Genomic DNA, 27,702 nt, shown 5'->3' on the forward strand with positions numbered 1-27,702 from the left:
CTACAAGTAAACTGCAGTTATGTTCAAGTACCAATAAATGTCACCAAAGCCTTAGTAAGCCTATTGGGCCAGACAACAATTGGCACAGCTGCTGGGGCACTTCAGATAAAATTTCACATATTCGTTGTGGTGGATAAGGTGGATAGAGATAAGGTGAGAAGCTTAGTCATCCGTGAGAGACTCGGAGTAGAGCCGCTGCTCCTTTGCGTTGAAAGGAGCTAGTTGAGGTGGATCGGGCATCTGGTAAGGATGCCCCCTGGGTGCCTCCCCAGGTGTTCCAGGCACGTCCAGCTGGGAGGAGACCACAGGGAAGACCCAGGACTAGGTGGAGAGATTATATCTCCACACTGGCCTGGGAACGCCTTGGGATCCCCAAGTCAGAGCTGGTTAAAGGTCCCATATTATGAAAAACCCACTTTTTCTGGGATTTGGGGTGTTATTTTGTGTCTTTGGTGCTACCACACGCATGCAAATTGTGAAATAAGACCGTCCGCACTTTTTTGAGTGAGATACGTATTTCTGAGAGCACCCTTCCAAACGAGCTGTTGGAAGGGTGCTTTCAGAAGAATTTGGTGCCTACTGTTACACAACAAGCGGGCACATTTGTATATTCCCACCTATCAGCCACCACCCCCCTCCCCATCTCCCCGGTGTCTTTCCACCCACCAGATACAGCGCCACCTTCTCACAGATCCGCCACTTCGCTATCGAAAGCACCGTGTAGGGCTGGGCGATATGGCTGAAAACTCTATTGCGATATAAGTGTTTTATATTGGTCGATATCGATAATTATTGATATTTTTATGACCTATTTAAAATAAGGATCAGGAGAAAAATACATTCAATTTAAATATTTTTATTTCAAATTGAACCTTCCTCTGATTATAATCCCCTCAGCTATCAAGGCAGAAAGGAAAGGAAATGTCAACACAACCATGGAAAACACTCAAATAATAAATGTAAAAAAAAAGTGTAAAAATGTAAACAGAGAGAAACCTGAGAACTTTTTTTTCTGCAGGTTTAGTGCAGAAAGTTCACAAGCTGATTCACCTTCTGGTGAATAAAATGTTTTCGAATATGTGCAGTGTTTTGGAAACAGCAGAAACTGAGGTAGACTTGACATCTGTAACATAGAAACAAACAAACAAACAAACAAACATGATAGACAGTACAGTAACACTGAATGAACTATAAAACCAGCCTAGACATATGAACAACTTCAGTCACTCTTCTTACTCTAAACATACATGAACTATTCAATTATATTTTTATTGCAAGTGTGTTTAAGAAAAAAAAAAAGCACGTGTAAGAGATGTTTATAACCTGGCTTCTCCACAGTGCTCAGTGAAGCGTGTCTTTAGCTATATGATATGCCGCTGCCTCCGTTACGTCTTGGTGCCTTTTAGATGATTTGTCATCAGGCACTGAAGCAGATACCTCTGCATGGTGGTCAGCTGCTTGTGCGGTGGTGCTGCGGTTGGCGCTCCAAAGAGTGAGTGCGGCTAAGGTGGTTAAATAAGTTTGTGGTATTACCGGTCTTGGTGGGGACGACAGTCTTGCATAAGTTACAGACCACATTGGTCTGACTACGGTCCGACTTATAAAATCCAAAAAACTCCGTACTGGCGAGCTGACTTTCCCTGTTTTATTGACGATTTGTTCACTCGCTGCAGCGCTCACTTTCTATTTCTCATCTCACTCCTCGCGGAGCATCAAACATGTGACAACGACACGGCGCAACCGAACTTGATAATGTTACATGATTGGCGTGTTAGCGTGTCTCTCTCACTGATTAGCGATTACGCCCTACGTTGCTCAGTTACCTGAGAGCGAGTGCCTTTGTTCATGCAACCAACCTCGCTTCGCAACTTCAAGTTTCTTCCGACAAAAAAAAAAAAATTATTGAATGCTTTATCGAACGCATTTTATATTGATATTGATGATGTGTCTATCGCGGGACATATCGCTATCATTCTATCGGCCCAGCCCTAGCACCGTGTCAGGATGTCGAGCCGGCACACCCAGTGCTCTGTTGTTGGCTGTAAATGCCAGCACAAATCGCTCCATTGGCTCCCAGCCGCAGAGGACAGAAGAGCGGCGTGAATTAATTTTTTGAAGGCAACGTCCCCACTACAGTTGGCAAAAACCTGTTGGTGTGTGCTAACCACTTTGAGGCTGACTGTTTCTCCAACCTTGGTCAGTACGAGGCAGGATTAGCCGGGAAACTTTCTCTACAGGAGGGCTCACTTCCAGCTTTGTGTGGAATACGTGCATAGGAAGGACATGTAAGTATACAAATAATTAGCTGTGTGTTTCTGTTGTAGATGAGCGCCAACTCTTGCGTGCTGTAGCATGTGTGTTTTGCCATTGAGAACAATGTAAGGCTAACCACTACCTTTGCGACTACGACTTCAGCCATCAAATGTTAGCTCAGTACTACCGTAGCTTTTGGTACATCACGTTTCTGATCTTGCAAATGATTTAATACATGTTCCAGGGAGATGCCAGCATTTACAAATATTAAGCTGTGTTCATTTTGCAGTTTTACACGAACTAAGCAAGAAGTGTTTTGCCACATAGCACAAGCTAATGCTAAACGCTAGTTTCTAGTTAGCAATCAGCACGGCCTCCATATGCAAACAGAACCGGTCGGTCAAGCGATACATACACAGACACTTCGCAGAGTCTAAGCTTCAGGGATTTGAGAAAATAATGCATTTGGAAATTTAGAAAAGCCCAGGGAAAAACAATGTATGGTTGAGACTGCTACATCCCAGCACAATTTACACTCCAAGCGTTTCTTCTCTGGAGTTTATTTATGAGTGATCCTTTGTTACGCTGCATGCAGCTGTTGGCGTTTGAATGTGTGTGCTCTAGCTAGCTACTTTTCCTCAGCCTGAGGTGAATGGTCAGTAGTGCTGCTCAGCAGTGTGTGCGTGCTCTGACCATGCATGTGTAAATGAGACAGAGTGCTGAAACAGTGCAGTCTCAGCAACCCAGTGATTGCTAGAAACCCCCTCCTCTTTATGTAAACAACCAGGACCTTCGAACTCTGCTTTCATATGATACCAGGCTTGTGTGGTTTGTGTGACATGGTGAAATCAGCAGACGCGCTAAAGTGGACATACGCTATTTCTGTGTTTTCGTCACATGCCCATATAATTTCTTGGGGTATGAATAATGTTTTGTTTGGGTGCCAATGCTTGTTAGAGGCTTTTAGCTGAGTTTCTCCCCGTCATTCTGGTATACTTTAAGTTAGGATTGGTGCTTCCTAGCGTGAGCATTGACTGTCTGAACTGCGGGCCTCTCACGCTGCCTCCTGTACAGGCAGTGCTCGTACTGAAGAGAAAATATAGAAAGACGTTTTTAGACTAACCTTTCAGAAGCATCGTGCTGAATTCTTTGAGGTCCTGTAGAATCCCCTCCTCCTTCAGGATCCAATTCAGGTTCGAACATGTATGGTTGAACTACTGAAGAACTCGGTCTGTTTACTGCCACCATGTCTGCTACTTTCGCATATGTAGTGCTACGTGAGTCTACGCTCTCCCCATTATCATGGTATCATGGGTGGGACAGCAGCAGCTCATTTGCATTTAGAGCTACAGACATCAGAAACAGCACATTCTGAGGGACTGAAACAGAGGGAAATAGAGGGAGGTGAGAATCTTTTCCTGAAAGCTATTTCCAGCAAACAGCTTCAGAAACATGTTTTATGGAAATCATAGACCTATGTAACTTATTGAAAAAGCTTCATAATATGCTCACAGAGAACAGCATCTGTGTGGAGTACGTGCTGAGGTAAGCGTATCGTCTCACTTCCTGTTTCTGGTTGCTGCCTTACGGGTAGTGTGCGTTTGTCGCTCTTGTTCCTCTGAGTGTAATTTGCTCTGTGTTTTGTTACAGCGGCCTTTTATCCGCGCTCTAGAGTAACATTAGTTCTGCTCAAGCACTCATAAGTCTGTTTATTTAGCGACCGTCAATTTTATTTGTCTACGCGCTTGTCTGCTCTGCTAGTTATACCAACTTAGCCTAGCAGCTAGCGATGGCTTCTCCCAGTCCCTCTCCAGCTCTCTCCTGCTTGGTGTGTCACATGTTTAGCTACTCCTCTGCCTCCTTTAGTGATACTGGTACGTGTAATAAATGTAGTTTATTTGGTGAGTTGGAGGCGAGGCTTAGTGAATTGGAAGCTCGGCTCCGCACCATGGAAACAAAACCATTAGCTATAGTTAGCCAGGCCCCCGTAGTCGGTGCGGACCGACCAAGTGCAGCTCCGGCTAGCCGTCCCTCGACAGCTCCCGAGTAGCCGGGAAACCAGGGAGGCTGGGTGACTGTTCGAAGGAAGCATAGTCCCAAGCTGAAGTCCACGGGTCACCACCAACCGCTTCATGTTTCTAACAGGTTCTCCCCGCTCGGCGACACACCCGCTGAGAAACCAACTCTGATTATTGGCAGCTCCATTTTGAGAAATGTGAAGTTAGCGACACCAGCGACCATAGTCAAATGCCTGCCGGGGGCCAGAGCGGGCGACGTCGAATCAAATTTGAAACTGCTGGCTAAGGATAAGCGTAAATACCGTAAGATTGTTATTCACGTCGGCGGTAATGACACCCAGTTACGCCAATCGGAGGTCACTAAAATTAATGTGGAATCGGTGTGTACATATGCTAAAACGATGTCGGACTCCGTAGTTTTCTCTGGACCCCTGCCAAATCTGACCAGTGATGATATGTTTAGCCGCATGTCATCGTTCAATCGCTGGCTGTCGAGGTGGTGTCCAGCAAACGGTGTGGGCTTCATTGATAATTGGCAGACTTTCTGGGGAAGACCTGGTCTGATTAGGAGAGACAGCATCCATCCCACTTTGGAGGGAGCAGCTCTCATCTCTAGAAATCTGACCGATTTTATTTATGAACCTAACCCCTGACAACTCAGAGTTGAGACCAGGAGGCAGAGCTGCAGTCCTACACGCTTCTCTGCGCCTCCATTAGAGCAGTTACCCACCCAACACTCCATAGAGACTGTGTCTGCCCCCCGACCACGTAAACTAAGTAAACCAAAAGTACAGAGAAGAGGAGTTAAACATAAGAATCTAATTAAAATTAGAACAACCTCTGCAATAGTACAACAAGATAGGAGAATTAAATGTGGACTCCTTAACATCAGATCTCTGTCCTCTAAAGCTGTTCTAGTAAATGAGTTAATATCAGACCATAATATTGATTTATTTTGTCTGACTGAAACCTGGCTGTGTCCTGAAGAGTATGTGAGCCTAAATGAAGCTACTCCTCCGAGCCATATTAATATCCACATTCCTCGAGGCAGCGGCAGAGGAGGTGGAGTTGCAGCCATTTTTGACTCAAGCCTTTTGATCAACCCTAAACCTAAACTTGACTATAACTCATTTGAAAGCCTTGTTCTCACTCTTTCTCATGAGAAATGGAAAACAGTGCAGCCACTTTTATTTGTTGTAGTATACCGCTCTCCTGGTCCTTACTCCGAATTTATAGCTGAGTTCTCGGAGTTTCTATCAAGTTTAGTTCTTGAAGCAGATAAAGTAATTATTGTAGGTGACTTTAATGTACATGTCGACGTTGATAATGACAGCCTTAGCACTGCGTTTATCTCAGTATTAGACTCAGTTGGCTTCCGCCAGAATGTACATGAACCGACTCACTGTTTTAACCACACCCTCGACCTTGTTCTGACATATGGCGTTGAAATCGAAGACTTAATAGTCTCCTCACAGAATCCTCTTTTATCAGACCATCATTTAATAACTTTCCAATTCATATTACCAGACTACCAGCCAGTAGGCAAAAATTCTTATACCAGACTCCTGTCTGATAGTGCTGTAGCTAAATTTAAGGATATGATCCCATCAGTATTTAATTCAATGCCATGTTTCAATACAACAGAGGAGTCTTATGCTAACGTTAGTCCCTCCCAGATTGACTTCCTGGTTGATAGTGCTACAGGATCGTTGCGTATGACACTTGACTCTGTTGCTCCCCTAAAAAAGAAGAAAATTAAACATAGGAGGTTAGCTCCATGGTATACTCCACAAACCCGCAAATTAAAGCAAACTTCACGGAAAATAGAAAGGAAATGGCGTTCTACCAATTTGGAAGAATTTCGGTCCGCCTGGCAAGACAGTCTTAAAATATACAGGAAAGCCCTCCGCAGTGCCAGGGCAGCCTATTACTCTGCACTAATAGAGGAAAATAAGAACAATCCCAGGTTTCTCTTCAGCACTGTAGCCAGGCTGACAGAGAGCCATAATTCTGTTGAACCATGTATTCCTTTAGCTCTGAACAGTAATGACTTCATGAGCTTCTTTAATGATAAAATTCTAACTATTAGAGACAGAATTCATCGACTCCTGCAGTTAACAGGTACTGTTTTGTCTTCAAACGCAGAAATCGTAGAAACTGTTACTCAGTCTGTCGCAGTTTTAGACTGTTTTACTCCTGTTGACCTTCACCAACTAATTTCAATAATTTCATTATCAAAATCATCTACCTGTATTTTAGATCCTATCCCGACTAAGCTGTTTAAAGAAGTATTACCTCTAATTGACTCTTCAGTTTTAGACATGATCAATCTCTCTTTATCAACAGGCTACGTACCACAGTCCTTTAAAGTAGCTGTGATAAAACCGCTACTGAAAAAGCCTACTCTTGATCCAGGGGTTTTAGCCAACTATAGACCGATATCCAACCTTCCCTTTCTCTCAAAAACTCTTGAGAAAGCAGTTGCCAATCAGCTGTGCGACTTTCTAAACAATAATAGTTTATTCGAGGATTTCCAGTCAGAATTTAGAGTGCATCATAGCACAGAGACAGCACTGGTTAAAGTTACAAATGACCTTCTAATTGCATCTGATAAAGGATTTGTCTCTGTACTAGTCTTACTGGATCTTAGTGCTGCATTTGACACCATTGACCATGGCATCCTATTGCAGACACTGGAACATTTCATTGGCATTAAGGGAACTGCGCTAAGCTGGTTTAAATCCTACTTGTCAGATCGCTCTCAGTTTGTACGCGTTAATGACGACTCCTCTGTGCTCACTAAAGTCAGCTATGGAGTTCCGCAGGGTTCTGTGCTTGGACCAATTCTATTCACCTTATATATGCTTCCTTTAGGTAAGATTATCAGGAAGCACTCAATAAATTTTCATTGCTATGCAGATGATACCCAGCTATATTTATCAATGAAACCGGAAGAAACCAGTCAGTTAACTAGACTACAAGCATGTCTTCATGACATAAAGACCTGGATGACCTGCAATTTTCTGATGCTAAACTCGAACAAAACTGAAGTTATATTAGTAGGCCCTAAACATCTTAGAAGGTCACTTTCTGATGACATAGCAGTTATGGATGGCATTGCGCTGGCCTCCAGCACCACTGTAAAGAATCTGGGAGTTATCTTTGACCAAGACATGTCCTTTCACTCCCATGTAAAACAAATTTCAAGGACTGCCTTTTTTCACCTACGTAATATCGCAAAAATCAGGCATATTTTATCTCAAAATGATGCAGAAAAACTAGTCCATGCATTTGTAACTTCCAGGCTGGATTATTGCAATTCTTTACTATCAGGCTGCCCAAATTCGTTGCTGAATATTCTCCAGTTGCTCCAGAACGCTGCAGCACGTGTTCTGACAAAAACCAGGAAGCGAGATCATATTTCTCCAATACTCGCCACTTTGCACCGGCTCCCTGTAAAGTTTAGAATAGAGTTTAAAATTCTCCTCCTTACTTACAAAGCCATAAATGGCCAGGCACCTTCTTATCTTAAAGAGCTCATAGTACCTTATTGCCCTACTCGAACACTGCGTTCCCAGAATGCAGGTCTACTTACGGTTCCTAAAGTCTCAAAAAGCAGAACAGGAGTCAGAGCATTTAGCTATCAAGCTCCTCTCCTGTGGAACCATCTTCCAGTCTTTGTCCGGGAGGCAGACACTGTCTCTACATTTAAGAGTAGGCTTAAAACTTTCCTTTTTGATAAAGCTTATAGTTAGGGCTGGCTCAGGCTTGTCCTGGACCAGCCCCTAGTTATGCTGCTATAGGATTAGACTGTCGGGGGACATCCAAAGATACACCGAGCTCCTCCGTCCTTCTGTCCCTCTCCATCCGCACGCTCTCATGTCCTACCACGGCGTGTTACTAACTTAGCTCCTTCCCCGGAGTCTCTGTGCTTTGTCGTCTTGCAGGTTCCCATGGACAGTGGCTGAATCTGGATTGTGGATTTCAGCTGCATCTCCTGCCTTGGCCCTGCCTGACATCCACTGCAACTGCTACTGCTATTATTACATCCACTGTCACTGTTACTGTGACTGCGTGTCTGTCTCTCTGTCTCTGTCTCTGTCTCTGTCTCTCTCTCTCTGACTGCTTTTCTGTCTGTCTGTCTGTCCGTCCGTCCGTCCGTCCGTCTGTCTCACTCTCCCTCTCTTGCTCTTCCTCTCTCACCCAACCGGTCGAGGCAGATGGCCGCCCACCCAGAGTCTGGTTCTGCTCGAGGTTTCTGCCTGTTAAAAGGAAGTTTTTCCTCGCCACTGTCGCCAAGTGCTTGCTCATGGGGGAATTGTTGGTTTCTTTGTAGATAAAAGAGCTTGGTCTGTACCAGCTCTATATGGAAAGTGTCCTGAGACAACTTCTGTTGTGATTTGGCGCTATACAAATAAAATTGAATTGAATTGAATTGAATTGAATAATATGTCACCTTTAATGTGGCCCGAGAAAGGGAAGTTTGGGGTCTCCTGCTGGAGCTGTTGCCCCCGCGACCCCACTCCGGATAAGCGGTGGATGACGAGGATGAGGATGAGGATTGTGGTGGAACCTATTCGGCCAGGATATGGCCTCTTAATTTTGTCCATTATCCTCTGTCATAGAACCAACCATTTGTGTGAAGTTTTTTGAAGAAGAATTGAGTGAAGATGCCTCTGAATCCAGAGTGAATGTCTGCTGTATATGTATATGTATATGGATCAGTCAATACCGGTGTGCCATAATGTAAGATACCCTAGCTTTCATCATGCCTCACAAATAATGGCATTCATCGCTTACCTTGATCTTACAGAAATTATGAATGCATAATTCCCCCATTGCCTTCATACTTGAGGGCTGTGCATAACATGCTCACACTTGGTATCCAAAGCAGTTGCTCCATGTTTCAACCCTTTTGTCGAAAATGTCAGCAATTGCAATGCCTTTGAGTTAGATCTGGAGGGGAAATCCTGGGAAAGAAAAAACAAGCAAAGAGCAGGGCACCAAGGCCATGGTGGCCAATGGGGATCCAATTTTTAGACAGGCATCAAGGCCAGACAGAGGGGCCACAACAGACCCCAGTGAAATTCCTGCCCTGGGTCTAAACACACACATAACACTTTGGTAAGGGTTCATTATACTTTTAAATATAACAGCAATCTGACCTGTAGTGTTAGACATATCTAATTTTGGACCAAAGTGTTTTTGTAATAAAGGGGCCAGCCAACAGATGAACATGATAAGATATAAAGCCACCTTTCAATCATGTCCACCTCACACAAGGATGGCCTGGTGTGAAGATGTGAAACTTCACAATCACTTTTTTTTTTTTTTCATTTCATTACAAGGACACTGACTTTGATTGGCTTGCCCCATTTCTCTGTGATGGAACCCAGGGTGTTCCTGGGGACCCTGATTCCAAAAAAGTTGGGATGTTGTGTAAACCATACATAAATTAAATAGAAAGTGATCATTTGCCAGGCACGGTGTTGTGGGTGGGCCTCACAGGCCTGGGTCTGCCCAACTGGCCCATCCTAAATGACTAGGAAAACATATTTTACTTTTACATGTAAAAACAGTAAAAGACAATTTTTATTAGGGTACTGTCATGTAATAATCAAGGAATCACAACAGGTAATTTTACGTTGCCTGCAAATGCATTTCCAATTGAAACTAGAACCTAAAAAACACTGTAGGCAATGTTGAATCTTATTGTTGTGAATGTTCTTGTCAACTTCCTGCTGTGGGTGGAGCTACACACCGGTTTGCAATTTTCAATAAATGGCCAAGTCACCCTGGGGAGAGTTGCTCCTGCATGCCATGTGATTGAAGGCTGTGTGTCGTTTATCCTCCGTCTACTGCCGGCACTTCTAGCCCTTTGGAAATGGCAGCTCAGACAGGTTATGGGCCCAGGAAGTTTGGAAGCCAATGGAACCGTTTATGTTTTGACAGAGATGAAAAGACCTACGAATTGTGGGAAACTAAGTTTTTGGCCCACTTGCATCTGCTCGATCTAAAAAGCACTGTATTATTGAAGGAACCACCCGATGAGGACGCGGAAGAAGATGCCAGTAAAAATGAAGAGGCATATGTAGAACTAATTCAACTCTTGGATGATAAGAGCCTTTCTCTTGTTATGAGACCACTACGCTGGTACGGGGGAGCCACAAGTAATTAGTCTGTATACGGGGTTGACTTTTCTTCAGAAAGGTGTTAATGAGAGCGTCACGGACTATATTATCCGTGCAGTGACTGCTATTACAGCGCTGTGTAATGAGGGAGAAACTTTGAGTGAAGGCTTACCGATTGCAATGATTTTAAAAGACCTGCCTGATGTGTTTAAACCATTCTCTGTTCACATTACACAGTGATGAGAAGTTAACCTTTGCCGAGTTTAAAACGAAGCTGAGGAGCTATGAGAGCAAGGAGAAGTCGCTGTGTAGTGCTGCTAGCTCGGCTGAAGACAGCATGATGAAAGTGAGAGGAAGAGACCAATGGAGTATGAAACTCACCTGTTACAACTGCGGCCAGAGAGGGCACAGGGCCCTGGAGTGTACGTCAGCCCCGGGCGAGCATAGAGAGCCGAGACAGTGGTGTAGCTTCTGTAAGAGCTCCACGCACAAGGATGCAAACTGTCGGTGAAAAAGACATGACAAGGTGAAGCAAGCCGTGGATGAGGAGGACCACACGTTCGCTTTCAAGGTGGAACAGGTAGATGACGCCCCCATCTGCGGAGTGAAGGTGAAGGGTCTTATGGTCAACTCAGGAGCAATGAAGCACATCATGATGGACACCGCAAAATTCAAGAACTTTGATTCGAGTTTTAAGCCTCCGAGCCATGTTTTGGAGTTGGCTGATGGGGTGAGGGCCAGTGGCATCGCACTGAAGAAGGGCACAGCCAAGGTCCGCCTGAGAGACAGTGAGGGCCGAATTGTGGAGATGATGTTGGTGGATGCGGTATATGTGCCATCATTTTCACAAGACATTTTTTCAGTCAATGCTGCTACTGCCCAAGGAGTCATCTTTAAAGAAGGACAGAATCGGCTCATCCATAAAAATACGGCTTTTGATATTCACATTTATGACAGACTGTTGTATATAAATACGGTTACAGATGAGATTGATGAATGTAATACCTGCTATGATTTTCAAGCGTGGCATGAAATTTTAGGCCACTGTAACCATGATGATGTGTTAAAGCTGGAGAGTGTTGCAGCTGGGATGAAAATTAAGGGTAAAACTGAGTAGTCTGATCTGAACTGTGAAGTGTGCATAAAGGGCAAATTTGCTCAGAGTAGGAGTAGAGACCCTGATGAGAAGACCAAAGGTATACTTGAACTTGTACATGCAGATTTGGCTGGACTGTAGAACCAGCAGGTAAAGATGGTTTCAGATATACCTTAGCTTTTACAGATGATTATTCAGGAGCTGTTTTGCTTATTTCCTGAAAGCTAAGAGTGATACTGTTAAAGGTACAGAGAAGTTCATTGCTGATGTTGCACCTTATGGAAACATCAAATGTATAAGATCAGATAATGGAACAGAACAGAGAGCTCAGTCATTGCCCAGTAAAAATGCCATTAGACATGAAACTTAAGCCCCTTTTTCACCCCATCATGAAAGGAGAACTTTGCTTGAAATGGCACGATGCATGTTAATCGAGAGTAAACTGCTGAAAGAGTTACAGACATATGCAGTTCAGACTGCGGCTATTATCCGCAATAGATGTTACAACAGACGTGTGGGGCAGACCCCATATTGCATGTTGATTGGAAAGAAGCCTGAACTTTCAAAAACGAAACCTTTTGGGTCTGAATGTTACGCATATACATATGTCAAGAAAATGTTAGACTATAGTTGTGAAAAAGGGATTTTTGTTGGTTATGACAAAAATAGCCCTGCATATCTTGTCCTCTATCCAGATACAGGCAAAGTACTGAAGAGTAGGCTGGTAAAGTTCATTACAAGAAGTACTGATGAGTGTGACACTCAGACTGACGAAGAAATGAACGAGCACATTTTGCATAGGAGGAAAGCTGAAACCCAGCTTCCAAAACTGGATTTGACAAGTAATCTCACAGGAGATAAAAACTGAGACTTGTGACAGAGATACCAACTTAGGTGAAAGTGACCACAGTGCACGTTATCCTAAGAGAGAAAGGAGATCCCCTAAGTATTACCCAGACTATGATTCATCCATCCATCCATCATCTATACCGCCTATCCCTTTCGGGGTTGCAGGGGGCTGGAGCCTATCCCAGCTACAATGGGCGAGAGGCGGGGTACACCCTGGACCGGTCGCCAGCCGATTGCAGGGCCACATGCAAGGACAAACAAACATTCACACTCACACTCACACCTACGGAAAATTTAGAGTCATCAATTAACCTAACGAGCATGTTTTTGGTCTGTGGGAGGAAGCCGGAGTACCCGGAGAGAACCCACGCATGCACGGGAAGAACATGCAAACTTCACACAGGAAGGCCCCGCCTGACCCGGGGATTGAACCGGCAACCTTCTTGCTGTGAGGCACATGCACTACCTGCTGCGCCACCATGCAGCCAGACTATGATTATGAAGTCAAATGTGACGATCATCAAGCACTTATGGATATTGAATATTGCTATAGAGTTGCATGTGGTGTACCCAGGACACTGAAAGAGGCTATGAGCTCATCAAAATCAGAGCTATGGGCTAAGGCTATGAAGGATGAAATAAACTCTTTCATAGAGAATAATACCTTTACCCTAACAACATTACCTGAGGGCAAACAAACAGTGGGGGACAGATGGGTATATACTGCAAAAGAAAACCCAGTTGAGACAATCTACACGGCTAGATATGTGGCAAAAGGCTATAGTCAAGTCGCTGGCATTGATTATAATGAGACCTTTTCCCCAAATGCTGATATGACATCTGTACATATTCTAATGCAGCTTGCAGCTCAATATGATTTAGATTTACATCAAATGGACGTCAGAACAGCATATCTAAATACACCCATTGATTGTGAGGTATTTATGGAACAACGTGAAGGATTTGAGGTGGAGTCAAAGACAGGAGAGAAATTAGTCTGCAAGCTTAACAAGTCACTGTATGATCTGAAACAGTCAGGATGAAACTGGAATAAAATGCTGCATGATTTCCTAATTGAAAATGTTTTTTTGCAGAACTCGGCTGACTATTGTGTTTACAGTAAACAAATTGGAAATGAGCTGGTGATATTGATTATTTGGGTTGATGATCTTCTCTTTGCAGTAAGTCATGGTCAGACACCCAAAAGTGTGAAGGAAATGTTGGCAGCTAAATTCAAAACTAAAGATCTTGGAAAACAAACATTTCCTAGGCATTGATTTCACACAGAACAAGGATGAGGTGAAAATGAACCAGAAAAGATACATCACAAAAATCTTGGAGAGATTTGGCATGACTAACTGCAAACCAAGATCAACCCCATGTGAAAACAAAATCAAGTTTGAAAATGAAGGTGAATCTGTTGATCCTAAAAAGTACCGTGATGTGGTTGGCAGTTTGATCTATGTGATGACAAGTACTAGACCGGACTGGAAGCTTATTGTTAGCAAGTTGCCACAATACTTAGCTGAACCAAAAGAACAACATTGGGTTGTAGCAAAGCATGTGCTGAGATATCTAAAGGGGACTGTAAAGCAGGAATTATGTTACAAGAAAAATTATGTAAATCTTAAACTTCTGGCATATTGTGATGTAGACTGGGCAGGAGACCAGAATGTCAGACGAAGCATGACTGGTTACTGTTTTAGTCTATCTGAGACTGGGCCCATTATTTCCTGGAAGTCTAAGAAGCAGCCCACAGTTGCTTTATCCACATGTGAAGAGGATTATATTGCTTTGGCAGCTGCTACACAAGAAAGTTTTTATCTTGTGAACTTACTGAATGGAATGGACTATGGATGTGAATATGCACCAGTGACTATTTATGAGGACAATCAAGGTGCGATTGCTCTTTCTAAAAACCCTGTTTGTCGCCAATGGTGCAAACACATTGACATCCAGTATCACTTTGTCCGGTCAGCACTCAGTGATGGAAAAATAACTCTGCGTTACTGTCCAACAACAGAAATGGTGGCTGATATTTTAACAAAGGCTGTAATTGAAATAAGAATGGACAAATTTGTGTGTTTTGTTTTTGGTGTGTAAATAGATAAATAAAAAAGGACTCGACTCAAGAACAAGTGGGGGCGTTGAATCTTATTGTTGTGAATGTTCTTGTCGACTTCCTGTAGTGGGTGGAGCTACACACCGGTGTGCAATTTTCAATAAATGGCCAAGTCACCCTGGGGAGAGTTGCTCCTGCATGCCATGTGATTGAAGGCTGTGTGTCGTTTATCCTCCGTCTACTGCCAGCACTTCTAGCCCTTTGGAAATGGCAGCTCCAACAGGCAAGATGGAAGGTAGAGCTGAAAATTCCTGCCTGAATTGACTGTCTCTGTATTGCTTTGAAAGCATAGTAGAAAGCATAATTTCTGTTGAGGCAAATTTATGAATTGCCAGAACAATGTGTCTCTCCCCCTTGTGTTATCATCAACCACGCGTGCTAGACCCCTTATGCAGTATGATCAATCATTTCTGTTTGAAAAGAAGGCAAACTATTAATTTATATAATCTTCATGTCAAGCCAAAACTACTTTGGCCCATCCTAAATTTAAATCCTGCCACTCTACCTGTAATTTACTACTCCTTTTTGACATATACTCAATCGATAGCAGTATAAAGACTTGACTTCACTGAGTTTTGTAAATACATGCTTATTCTAATCTTGATGCTAGCAACACATTTGAAACGAGTTGGTACTTGGGCAATAAAAGACTGGGAAAGATGTGGAATTCTCCAAAAAACCCCATAAACAGGGTCACTAGTAACAGGTGATAGTATCACGATAGGATATTACTACAGGGCAATTTTCTAGCTCATTTTCAAATGATTGCATTCTGTTTTTATTTACGTTTCACATAGTGTCCAAACTTTTTTTGGAATCAGGGTTGTAGAAATAGTTTTTTTATTTCAACAATACAACAATAGACATAAATATGGGTTGTAAAAACCTGCTTACACAAACGGCTGTTTTGTGTCTGGTAAAAACAACATGACTTGATGAAGTATTCGAGACTTTGGTTTGGTCATGCATCAAAGCGGTGCAAGGGTCAGTGATTTCAATAATAGGTTGATAGAATAAGTGCATGATACTACTACAGGTTCACTGATAGAAATGATGAAAAAAATTTATCTTTGTTTATCAGAAAGGTCTTGGCCTACTCTCAGTGTTGAATCGTTTCTGATCCCCATGTGTGTTTGTATGTTCATGTGTGTGTTCATTTGGCCGTTTTAACAAGTCTCTTTCCACAAACCAATAGCCACCACAAGACTGTGTTTATTTAGAGAGGTGCAGGGGAGAATAGCCAGAGGTTTCACCCAGCCCAACTAAACACCATCAATCACACACAGATTCAACAACATTCACAGTGGCTCAACACACAAACACAAACAAAAGTGTTAGCAAGGCAAACTAACAAAAAGCCATGTGCCCATACCTACTTTTCCACTTCAAAACATTACACGCAGACACACGCGCACACACACATACGTACGCTTGCACGCACGCACGCTTGCACGCACCCCATATTCTTTTTATGTCACACAGTCTTTCACAAATACACACAACACCAGAAGAGTGGGGGCCTCTAGTCTCTCAGAGGGGGCCTACATCAAATATCTACTTCATGAAAAAACAAGCAAAGAGGTGGCCCCTACATAATTATTGTTATTACGACTTAAAACCTTACACATTGTACCTCTAGCTTCTCTAATTGATAAAACAATGTTGATTTCCGCTAGCTTCTAAGGGAAGCTTACAATAGCAGGGCTGCTATGAACGAGGGATGAATGGATACTGTTGCTAGCTGTAACAACATTTTCACAACAAAACTCTGGAAAGGAGGATTAACACTCCTGACCTGATACATCTTGTGAAGAAAACTAAGGCATGTGAAAGATATATTCTTTCAGATGATTCCGAACGCCAGAAGACATTGGGGTGACCACCTATGCAAGTAGGGTTTGCTATAATGTCAGTACTTTGTCATGAGTCTGTGAATATATTCTTTTACTGACTTGGCTAAGAGACATGGTACGCTACAACACACTACAAGATCACTATCTTTCACGACTTGATTATATTGATGATACACCACCCACCTGACAGTGCCAACAACATCACTCATCTTTCTCTTCTCCATTTTACAGTGCTTTACAGTAGAGCTCTCTGTGTTACTGTTAGTTATACTATTACTCAACATCTCAAAACAGGTAATAGACATTGTTAAATTTGAGGGTGCCCTGGTGGCTTATGGGTTAACCTGTCCACTATGTACCACAGCGTTCCCAGTTCATGTCCATCCAAAAACCTTTGTGTCAAGTTAGTATGCATCTCTCTCTCCCACTGTTTCCTGTCAATTCTCTACTCTCACCATTCACTCCGCACACTTTTTGCCAGGATGTCCTGACACTGTGACATCACACAAGAAAAAAGCAGTAAATTCCATGCTGAACCTCATTAATATGTTTGTTCTTGATGCTCCACTTCTGTTGGTTCAGGCCTTTATCACACTGACATTGTGTACTGTTATCCCTGTAAGACAATTGCATTATATATCTGCTTGCTACCTGTAAGCTATAATTGTGGAAAGCAAAGTTCATGTGACTTTCCAGGCAACTTGCACGTGCTATAACGTTAGTAAGATTGGAAGCTTTCATTTTGTGCATGCTGATGAGATACTTTGCCACAAATGTGCAGTGTGCTGATCATTAACTACTTATTTAAATCAAAGAAAGGATGACATGTATGTGTCTTTGCGCTAAGAATATGAACATACTATATGACATAAAAGAACTTGTCCATCATCAGATTAGTTTAGCATTAAACTTCATTCTCGAAATAGTAGTTTGACAAAACAGTATCAAAATGAATATTGACACTTTTTTCTGAGCCTTCAATCGCAGCAGATGGTCCAAAGCAAATTGGTTCACACAAGAAAATGTCTAAACACAGAATTACAGACCCACCAATGCAATCTGCTCTATCAGTGTTGGGACCTACACTGATCTTATCAGGGCATGGCTTATTCACACATTAAATACAGTTTCTTAACGTCATTATAATATTAAATGTTTCCAGTATCAGTTACATCTATATACATTCAGTCACAGTAATCAGTAGGGGCAGCTTACCTGAGTCGAGGTACTAGAATCAATACTGGGAGCTATGGCACTCCTTTATTACTGGCCTCAAGGTATGTTCCTAGTCATGTTTTTTTGTTTGGGGTGGAATTCAAACAGAGGGCTGTTGTCCAAAGCTCACACTTTGCCAGAGCAGTACACACACTTGCAGACACATGGCATTAACTGTCCAAAGAAATACTACTACTACTACTACTACTACTACTACTACTTTCAGTCTTTCTGCTTCATCTTAAAAAAGTGACACATCCTTCCAGCAAACTCTTCAAAGGGTTGGTTGAGGCTGATCTGAAACAAGCAACACTGTCCTGAATCCCCTTGGTAATTTACACACCACAGGAATGTCTCTTCATACAGGTTATACCTGAACTAACAACAGTTCACTCTGCAATGAGATTGCCAGCACTAAGTTTTTTCATTGATCAAGCTGATCTATTATTTCATTCTCCTTCATTTGCTACCCCTGAGAGCTCTGATATCTGAGGGGGCATTCACTCTCACAGAATGCATTTACTGTGATTTTCCTCACACAAATACTGTATGGTTAACAGGTTAAATGTGTGTATTGTGGTAAATTGTTACCTGATGGGGAGCTAATTACTGCCTTTGAATTCAGCTCACTAAATAAAAGCAGAGAGCAACATGTGGTCCACATTTGCTTTGTAAATAAGCAGTAAATCTCTGGCTCACCATGTTCACTCCCTGTAACAAAAAGCCTGTTTTTAAATGCTTTTGAAGTCCTTGCCAAACTTATTAGTGTTCTGACAGGATTTTTACAGCAGTGGGCACTATGTGTCACTGTCAGATACAGTGCTGTAGGATTGGTGCTGTGATGTGCGTGCGTGCGTGCGTGCGTGCGTGCGTGCGTGCGTGCGTGCATTTGTGTGTGTTTCCAGGACCTTTCCAAACCAAACAGAAGTGTAAATCAGATGCTACACATCATTAAAGACAAACACTGGCAGTGAAAAAGATTTCATCAGAGGGGACTAGTCAGAGTGTGTTGAGCCATGCTGAGCAGCCTGTCTTCCTTCAAGGATGGATCTGCTTCATCAAGACGTTTCACACCATTACACTCCTGATCTCTGCATACCACAGGAACAACACAACCCTCCTACTTTGACACTTTCTGAGTAGCATCTATCTCTGTGTGTGTGTGTGTGTGTGTGTGTGTGTGTGTGTGTGTGTGTGTGTGTGTGTGTGTGTGTTTGTGAAAGTCAACAATATCTGCTAGAGTATGAAGGACACTTTGAGCAAAACATGCCTCTCAACAAATACTATACAAAACCAAAAACTGTCATTGAAGGTTAGACAAATAATGACAAGTTTTCCATAATATTTTCCTAGGAATTTTGCTTATATGCAACTTATGCTATGTAGAAGCTTCAAATTGGACATACAGTATGTGCACAACATTTGACAGTTGTTGAGGCCGTCTAGACATGATCAGTGGTATAAACACTGGTCACCACAAGACGAAGCACAGATTGCAGAGGCAACTGCTTGTATCGGGTTAATGTCACCAACATGCAGCAGGTAGTAGGAAAGCTCCGGGAAATTTGAAAAACATAACAAGTAGCCTTGCAAAGTGTTGTTGTGTGTTGCGTATTTCAGTTTAACAGAAAGAAATAATTTACCGATTTTATTTCATATGAATACATTTCAAAGTGTATTTAGTTGAATTTGGCTCAGCAAAACAATAAGACTTAATGATACGGTTAAGATCAGGTATATAAAAGCATTTCATTAAAGTTCGGGAATGGTCATGGTCATTCTTCAGCAATAAAAAGAACTACAAGTGTGAGACGGAGTGTGAAGACTGACACACCGGCGCAGCTGCCAGTCACCGGTGTGATACCATTGTATCCTTTTTTACACTGCACTATATACAGTGAACATTACTTCTTGCATGGACTGTGAATGTTCCGACTGAGCATAGCCACTGTTGCAATTCAGTATAAACATACTATTTGCTCCTACCATTTCATTTTGATGTGATCAGTGTAAATCTGCAGGAGGCTCTCTGACTCACCTTTTCTGGACAAGCTCAAAATTGTATCAGTTTTGGTCATATTCAAGACATTTTCAAATGGTTCTCTGAGATATATGGCTGTGTGTTTGAACCTGATCCAGAGACTACACTGTTGGGCTTTCACCACAGTGTCTCAGTGCAAAGCACTACTATGTATTGAACGGTGATTGCAAAGAAAGTAATACTGTGCTTCAGCTCAAGACCTGCTTAACTGAACTCTCATGGCATGATGGCCAGTCTTTCTTTGATTTTTTTTTTTTTTCCAGATATTTGGCAGCCACCTTGCTCAGTATGACACTAAACCTGACCAACAACAAAATCCATAATGTGGCGTCTGCCTCTCTCATTAAGTGCTAGTGATAAGGTGTGTTTTGCTACTGCTTCATTCTTTAAATATGCTCTGTTTCTTTTTCATCCCTTAGATTCAGTTTGTTTTTGTTTTTTGATATGCATCTGTTTTCTGTACTGTACTATGGGAAATACCAATGAAAATATTATTTGAAAAATCAACATTATTTGCATCATCAAAAAAACCCAAATCATATACTGTTGATCAATAAGAGTTTGGTACAAACATGACACTGCCCTCAGTCATAAATATTTGCTGTGTGAATGTGAGCTCATTTTCTCAAACTTGTTCATGCATTCATCTTCAGTAGGTTAGACTATTGCAATGGAGTCTTTACTGGCCTAACAAAAAAAAAATTAGGCAACTACAGCTGATTCAAAATGCTGCTGCACGAGTCCTTACAAACACCAGAAAAATGAACCATATCACACCAGTCCTCAGATCACTACATTGGCTTCCTGTGAGTCAAAGAATAGACTTTAAAATCTTACTGTTGGTCTATAAAGCATTAAATGGTCTAGGACCAAAATATATTCTAGATTTATTAACTCTATTATTCTATTATTATTACTCTATTATTCTTATTCTATTATTGTATGTTCACAGAATGAGAACCAAACAAAGTGAAGCAGCTTTCAGTTATTATGCTCCTCACCTGTGGAACATTTTCCCTGCACACCTGAGGTCTGCACCAACTGTCAGCTCATTTAAATCAGGGTTGAAAACATTATTATTTGCTACAGCTTTTACTTAAAGTAAATATATCTGCTCAATGATTTTAATCATTCTAAATGCTAAATTATTGTCTTTTACTGGCTTCTGTTTTTAATTTTCCTTTAATTGTATTTTATTTTTATTTTTCAATTCTCTTATAATTTCTTTCTTTGAAATGTATGATTTTAATGTATTTTTATGCTTCTGTAAAGCACTTTGAATTGCCTACTGTATGAATTGTGCTATACAAATACATTTGCCTTGCCTTGCCTCATTTCTCTTTTCTTTCATAGATATATACATATTCAAATGAAGAAATTATCCTGTAAATGTGAATAGAAAACTAGTCACTCGTGTAGACAGTGTTATATAGATACCCAGTCAGAGTAGAGATGGCACACAGTGAGGTCAGTGTTGAGGAAGCTGGAGCTCTATACAGTAGCTTTCCAGAGACTAGGGCTGGGCAATATGGCTGAAAACTCTATTGCGATATAAGTGTTTTATATCGGTCGATATCGATAATTATTGATATTTTTTATGACATAAAATAAGGACCAGGAGAAAAATACATTCAATTTAAACATTTTTATTTCAAATTGAACCTTCCTCTGATTATAATCACCTCAGCTATCAAGGCAGAAAGGAAATGTCAACACAACCATGGAAAACATTCAAATAATAAATGTAAACTGAGAGAAACCTGAGAACTTTTTTCTGCAGGTTTAGTGCAGGAAGTTCACAAGCTGATTCACCTTCTGCTGAATAAAATGTTTTCAAATATGTGCAGTGTTTTGTAAACATAGCAGAAACTGAGGTAGACTTGACATCTGTAACATACAAACAAACAATCATGATAGACAGCACAGTAACACTGACTGAACTATAAAACCAGCCTAGACATATGAACAAGTTTAGTCACTCTTATTACTTTAAACATACATGAACTATTCTATTCTATTTTTATTGCAAGTGTGTTTAAAAAAAAGTGGAAGCGTGTCTTTAGCTATATGATATGCCGCTGCCTCCATTATGTCTTCATGCCTTTTAGATGATTTGTCATCAGGCACTGAAGCAGATACCTCTGCATGGTGGTCTGCTGCTTGTGCGGTGGTGCTGCGGTTGGCGGACGTTGGTGAATACGGCTGCGTTCTAAAGAGTGAGCGCGGCTAAAGTGGTTAAACAAGTTTGTGGTGTTACCGGTCTTGGTGGGGACGTCAGTCTTGCATAAGTTACAGACCACATTGGTCTGACTACGGTCTGACATAAAATCCAAAAAACTGCCATACTGGCGAGCTGACTTTCCCTGTTTTATCAACAATTTCTTTGCTCGCTGCAGGACTTGCTTTCTATTTCTCATCTCACTCCTCGCAAAGCATCAGACACGAGACAACGAGATGGCGCAACCAAAATTGATAATGTTACATGATTGCTGTGTTAGCGTGTTTCTCACTGATTAGTGATTACTCCCTACGTTGCTCAGTTACCTGAGAGCGAGTGCCTTTGTTCATGCAACCAACCTTGCTTCGCAACTTCAGGTTTCTTCCGACAAAGAAAAAAAAATTATCGAATGTTTTATCGAATGCATTTTTTATTGATATTGATGATGTGTCTATCACAAGACATATCGCTATCGTTTTATCGCCCAGCCCTACCAGAGACTTGGAATCAGATATAGGGTACACGGGCCATAACACACAGGCATACTGTCCACTCAGTTCCATGACAGACACACAAAGATTGAAGCATTGTGTCGGCCGGTCTACACTATTAAGACTGCTTTTTACAGCTGAAGTACACACAGCCATTCACACATACTCAAGCAGCAGTGAAGGTCATATACTCCTAAAGAAAATCTTCGTGAAATTATAACTACTGATGATATTCACAATGTCTAACTAAGGCTGTGAGTAGGGGTAAGGTTCTCCCAGCTACTGTAATCACAACAGAGAGCAAAAAGTGAAAGGGCACGTGAAGTACACCATTATTCTTGCTTTCTGTCCAGGAATTCCTGTACAGCACCACTTTCCAGGCATATTTTCATACTGACATTTTAAACTGAAGTTAATAGGTTTTACTCAGCTAGTAGTGAAATGTGTTCAACATGTCCAAAGTGTTAAATATCTGAAAAATCTGTGTTCAGCGAGATTGGTGTTCATCTTTTGCAGTGACAGCAGATTTTTTTTCTCAAAAAGAGAAACACAAAAAGTAAGAAACTGAGTGAAGCCAACAAATTCAGCATTCAGTGTAGATAACAATTTCTTTAAGGAGAATAAGATGATTAAAGGGGTACTCCAGTAATTTATCATTAAACTACCATAAAGTTGGAGGACTCATGAGAGTCAAAGTATGGTCAAAATATCTTGACTTTTAGTCCCAAGTGTAGATCAAGCTTAAACAATGCTGGTTCCTACATTTCCCATGACGCAATATACAATTTTTTCATTCAATCCTACGTTTCTGGTAAACACCCATATTTTTCAAATACTGTGCCCCAGTTTCTGTGATAAAACCGAGATAACCATCATGACATCGCTCTGACATCATCAGAGGGTTATTTTGACTTGAGTAAGTTCTCCCAGAGTCAGAGAAGAAACTGTACAACTCTGTTCATGGGAGTGTAGAAGTCCCCCATAACATTTGTGTGTAAAATTGGTTGAATTCCCCTTTAACTTGCGATGTCAGTAAAACAGACCTTAAAAGTTATTAGCAACCATGTGGGCTCCTGCAAGTAAATGGCAATAGACTGACAAAGGAGCAGGATGGGAAGGAATAGGATTGGGGGGAGGGAGGTGGTGGTGGTGGTGGTCCTTCCACCCGGCCAAAGCCCAGCAACTGAGAGTCTCTCCAACTGGAATTTTCCATGGAGCTAGTGGCAGGCAGGGTATACACACAATGCCTCACAGCTAACTGGGTTTAAATAGATCACTGTGAGACCTGGGACACTGTCTCCAACGCCTTCAATATACACCCCCACACCGCCTCACCCTTCTCACCCTGCTGCCCGGCATTTCTTTAAAGCTTCCAGGGCCATTGTGCCCCATGTTGCTGCCTCTGAGGACTTCCTGGTGCCCAACCAAATAAGGCTGATAACCTGTGTGTGTGTGTGTGTGTGTGTGTGTGTGTGTGTGTATGTATGTGTGTGTGTGTGTGGGGGGGGGCGTGTAATATTCACATTCAGCAACTCATGCTCACAGTGCAGTAAAAGAGACAAAATAAATAGAGCCAAACATGAAAGGTTAATTGCTTGATTTCTCTCCTGTCAGCATCTGTTTCCAGATGAGGACCTGGCCAGTGTCACCAGTTCACATGAATGGGAATCAATTCTGGCCTCTTTCCTCCCTGTGTGTTGACTCAGTATTATTTATACCCTGTGAATGCTTTCCTGACTGCACCTGACATCAGGCCTGATCTATTCATATTTAAGCTATTTAGACAAGAGGCATGGCCAAGCATAACATTTAATGCAAAATACACCTCAGGGTATACAAATGTGTGCTAATTTATTTTTGCTTTTTGTTTATGTGTTCACATTTCTGATGTGAAGGGGAAAACTACACTGGGGTTAATGGCATATCAGTTTCATAATATTATTATTTTGTTTCTATAGCCATACCTTTTCTGAATTTCTTTGATCTGCTGTAGGAGAAATTCATCTTCTCCACATGGGAGGTCAAAGGTCAGGAGCTGTCAGGACTGAACTGTACCCACACCCTCTACTTAAAGGACTATTACACAAACATGGCTTCCTCTGTAAACTGTATGTGGTTTCTAATTCATAAATGAAAGAACTGGTTTTAGCAGATCCACACACCATATACACACAAACTGACAGTTTTTTATCATATCCTTTGCATGTATATTAAATCAATCTGTGAGATAATCTGAGTTTTTTAGGCTGCGCATCCTTGTACACTACTCCACACAGGGGTTTTTGAGTAGTAAAGGGCAAATCCCTGCAATATAGTTCAAGCATACTTCAAGGCTAGCACTAATGTAAATACTTAAGGCGCAATCCACCAATTTTATACATAAAAATCTTTCCACATGGCCAAATAACACTGAAGATCAACGGCATGTTGTCAGGTCACCTAGAGCTGAAAATGCATTCCAGGAAAGCCAGACCTAGGCACGTTGATAAGTTTGAACATCTACACAAAAACAAAAAGTGTCTAAAAAGATTCAGATTCAGAAGTTCCACATGCTCAAGTTTTCTGGGTTGCTAGAATCTGACTTAAAAAGGTGATCAAACTTGCGAATAAAGATGTGGGTAAATTAAGTTTAGGTGGATTCACATGATTTTCAATGAATTTATCAATTATTGAATGAATTTATCAATTTATCAAGATGATGACTCAGATGATTACAACATAGTCATTATAAATGGAGTTCAAAGGTAAATCTTGTATAACTGTGGTCTCTGCCTAACTGCTCACAATACTAGGGACAACGGCTCGTCTTCTCTAGTTATCTCTGTCAAGATGTCTCCCTTCTGACTTCAGAACAACACTACATTTGGAAATCTGACAGCAGTATCATCACATGTTTAGTTCACTCCTTCCTACTTTTAAAGCTGTAATTTAAAACTGCTTTTACGTTAAATGACCAATAAGAGAAAGAAAAAGAATCTGAATGATAACTAGCTCTTCAGTGATGCATAAACCCTGTGTGAAGTTTATCCACAGAGGAAAGCAGTGAGAGAGGCAGAGCAGCAGACTGCAGGGCCAGTTTGTCCTGATTACTGCTTAACAGCTGGTGTACTACTATACCAGGTTTCCTCTGCAGCTTTATAGTGACATTACACTACAGACTTTCAGATAAGTGACAGTTTTCAAGGTGTTACTTGATCAACTGAAGTGAGTACAGTGGGACTGAATGTGCCTTAAAGAGTCAATTCACCAAATAACAAAAACATTGATGTAGTAACACTGTGTCTGTTACTCTAGATAATCCACAGTTAATATTTTAAAATGATTATAATTACAGTAGAAAATAGGTCCAATGAGTGGGGAGGAAGCAGAACTCTTGAGACATCTAACTCAAAACCTGAGTGAAGAAACCAAAAACTCTCTGCATGGAGCGATACCACTGAGGACAAAAAGTTGTAGAAGTTTCTGACTTTTTCATATCTTCTCCTGATCGACATGAGAGTGAAATACAGAAAAAAAAATCCAAGCACTAGCGCGATTGACATCTGCAGCAGAATTTGTTGGACTGACTGTCGATGGCCATGCACCCTGCAGCACTCTGACTTGGAGGAGAAGTTGTTGATGTCCAAGAACTGCGGCTCAGCTCCAATTCCCCACTCTATATGGCTGTTTTCTCCGACCCTCACCCAGCAGAGCATGGTGGGACGGATTTTACGAGACAATCACAAACACACGTGACCACGTACAGAAGCTGGGACTCGCAACATCGGCGGGGGACCACATTAGGTTTTCACATGTGAGAGCACACACACTCACGATTTGCGCAACCACACGCAAAACATACACATACTCACTCTCTGATGGGTAGAAGGGCTGCATGTCGATCTTGTGAACCTCCTTGGCGTAATACTCCTCCTCGCTACGCTGCCGCTCACACGTCGCCGCCCGTTCGTTCGCCTTCTCCTGCAGCAGGTCCCGGGTGCTGTTGTAAATGGCGACAATGTCCCGGGACACCTCCTCGGGTTCTGGAAAATCGTCAGGGGGGGTGGTGAGCTTCAGTTTGCTCAGGATCTGCCCTCGGATGGCCTCGATACGCTTCTTCTTGAACTGCTCCATGTCCAGCGTACTGCATGTGGACAAACTGAGCGCCACGGTGGCTAAATCCAAAGTGAGGAGAAGACTTACGATACACAGGTTCATCTTCTCCTTCAGTGTCTTCAAATTTCAAATAAAAAAAACTGATTTCGGAAAATATACACCAAGGATACTTAAATTTCGGCAGGCAGACGCATTTTCTGGACAAAAATCAAAGTGGAGAACATTTACGCACATGAGCCAAGTGACCCCGAACAGTATTTGAAAGTCGTACAGTTCTAATTCCCCACGTTCAGTAAAGTGTACCTGAAAATCCATTCAACTGTCTCGGCACAGAAGAGACCCCGATCAGAAGCGATCGCACGGATCTTTCCCCGTAATCACACAGCAAGAGTGCGTAAATGTCCAGCTTAACGTTGCCAGAGGTGGTCGCGTGGACATCAGACGATTCTGAAATACATGGATGAAAACGCGTTAAAAGCAGCTCAGGGGTTATAGTCAGCGGAGCGGGACGCACAGTCGTGTAGCCTGCCGGACTGAGAACACCTCCACCGCATGAGTGTTCGGCTCGCAGCTCTCCAACCGCACCTCACCCAACACCAGGCCGAGCTCCGAGTTTTCTAACTGTCAGATTTCAGAGTCCTGGAATGCGATTCACTGCTTTTTATTCCCCAGACAGACCAGAAAGTTGTTCAAAAACATCAGAACTCCGACTCGACACTGACGTTCAGAAGGGACGCTAGGTGCGAACTTTTTCAAGTTTAGCTGACGCGTTAAAGCGAAATCAAAAAGGAGTACGAAGTCGTGATTTCACGATGACAAGGTCCTCCTTTAAAAGTAGTTCAGAAAAAAAGAAAAAGGTTTGCCTTTGGTGCGACCGTAGAGCGCTTTCACGCGTCTTCCCTCACCCCATCTAGTTGGGGAATGGCTCTTATTTTACGCGTGCCAAGCGGACAGCATTGGCCGCTTGTAGGAGATCTATAAGGTACTAAAGTTACCACGAGCTTCCCCCTCCGCCCGCTTCAAACTGAGGTTACGCTCATCACCGCCGGAGATCGGGACCCTTCCACTGATACGTTACGAGACGATTTTTTGTAAATAGGAGTGCTCACTGTGCCCACTCAGACGCTGCAACGGCTAATAGCCCATTTACCCTTGGTGCGCCTTCAAGCAGGGTCCTAAAGCCCGTCCACAGGCATCTGGAATTATTTTCTGTTGCGAGAAACATCCATCCTGTTTTCTACAGTTGAAACGCCCTCCATGTACAGTTCCTGTAGACTCAGTTCAGCTTTTGAATTCGTTTTAAAACCCTAGTGTGTCCTC

The 27,702-nt window shown here is 42.1% G+C and overlaps 1 protein-coding gene across 2 annotated transcripts in view; it reads right to left on the reverse strand.

Annotated features, from left to right (window-relative positions):
* Nucleotides 1-27,494, reverse strand: part of tgfb2 (transforming growth factor, beta 2) — a 121,803-nt gene extending 94,309 nt beyond the window's left edge. Inside the window, exon 1 of one of the 2 annotated variants that reach the window (XM_070966547.1) lies at nucleotides 26,139-27,494. In XM_070966547.1, coding sequence (XP_070822648.1) covers nucleotides 26,139-26,484 — 346 coding nt within the window. In that variant the 5' untranslated portion in view covers nucleotides 26,485-27,494. The remainder of the gene's footprint in view (nucleotides 1-26,138) is intronic. The other variant, XM_070966548.1, reaches the window with a different exon arrangement.
* Between the last annotated feature and the right edge of the window lie 208 nt (nucleotides 27,495-27,702).

This window comes from Chaetodon trifascialis, chromosome 7 (genome assembly GCF_039877785.1).
Source record: "Chaetodon trifascialis isolate fChaTrf1 chromosome 7, fChaTrf1.hap1, whole genome shotgun sequence".
Lineage (NCBI taxonomy): Eukaryota > Metazoa > Chordata > Actinopteri > Chaetodontiformes > Chaetodontidae > Chaetodon > Chaetodon trifascialis.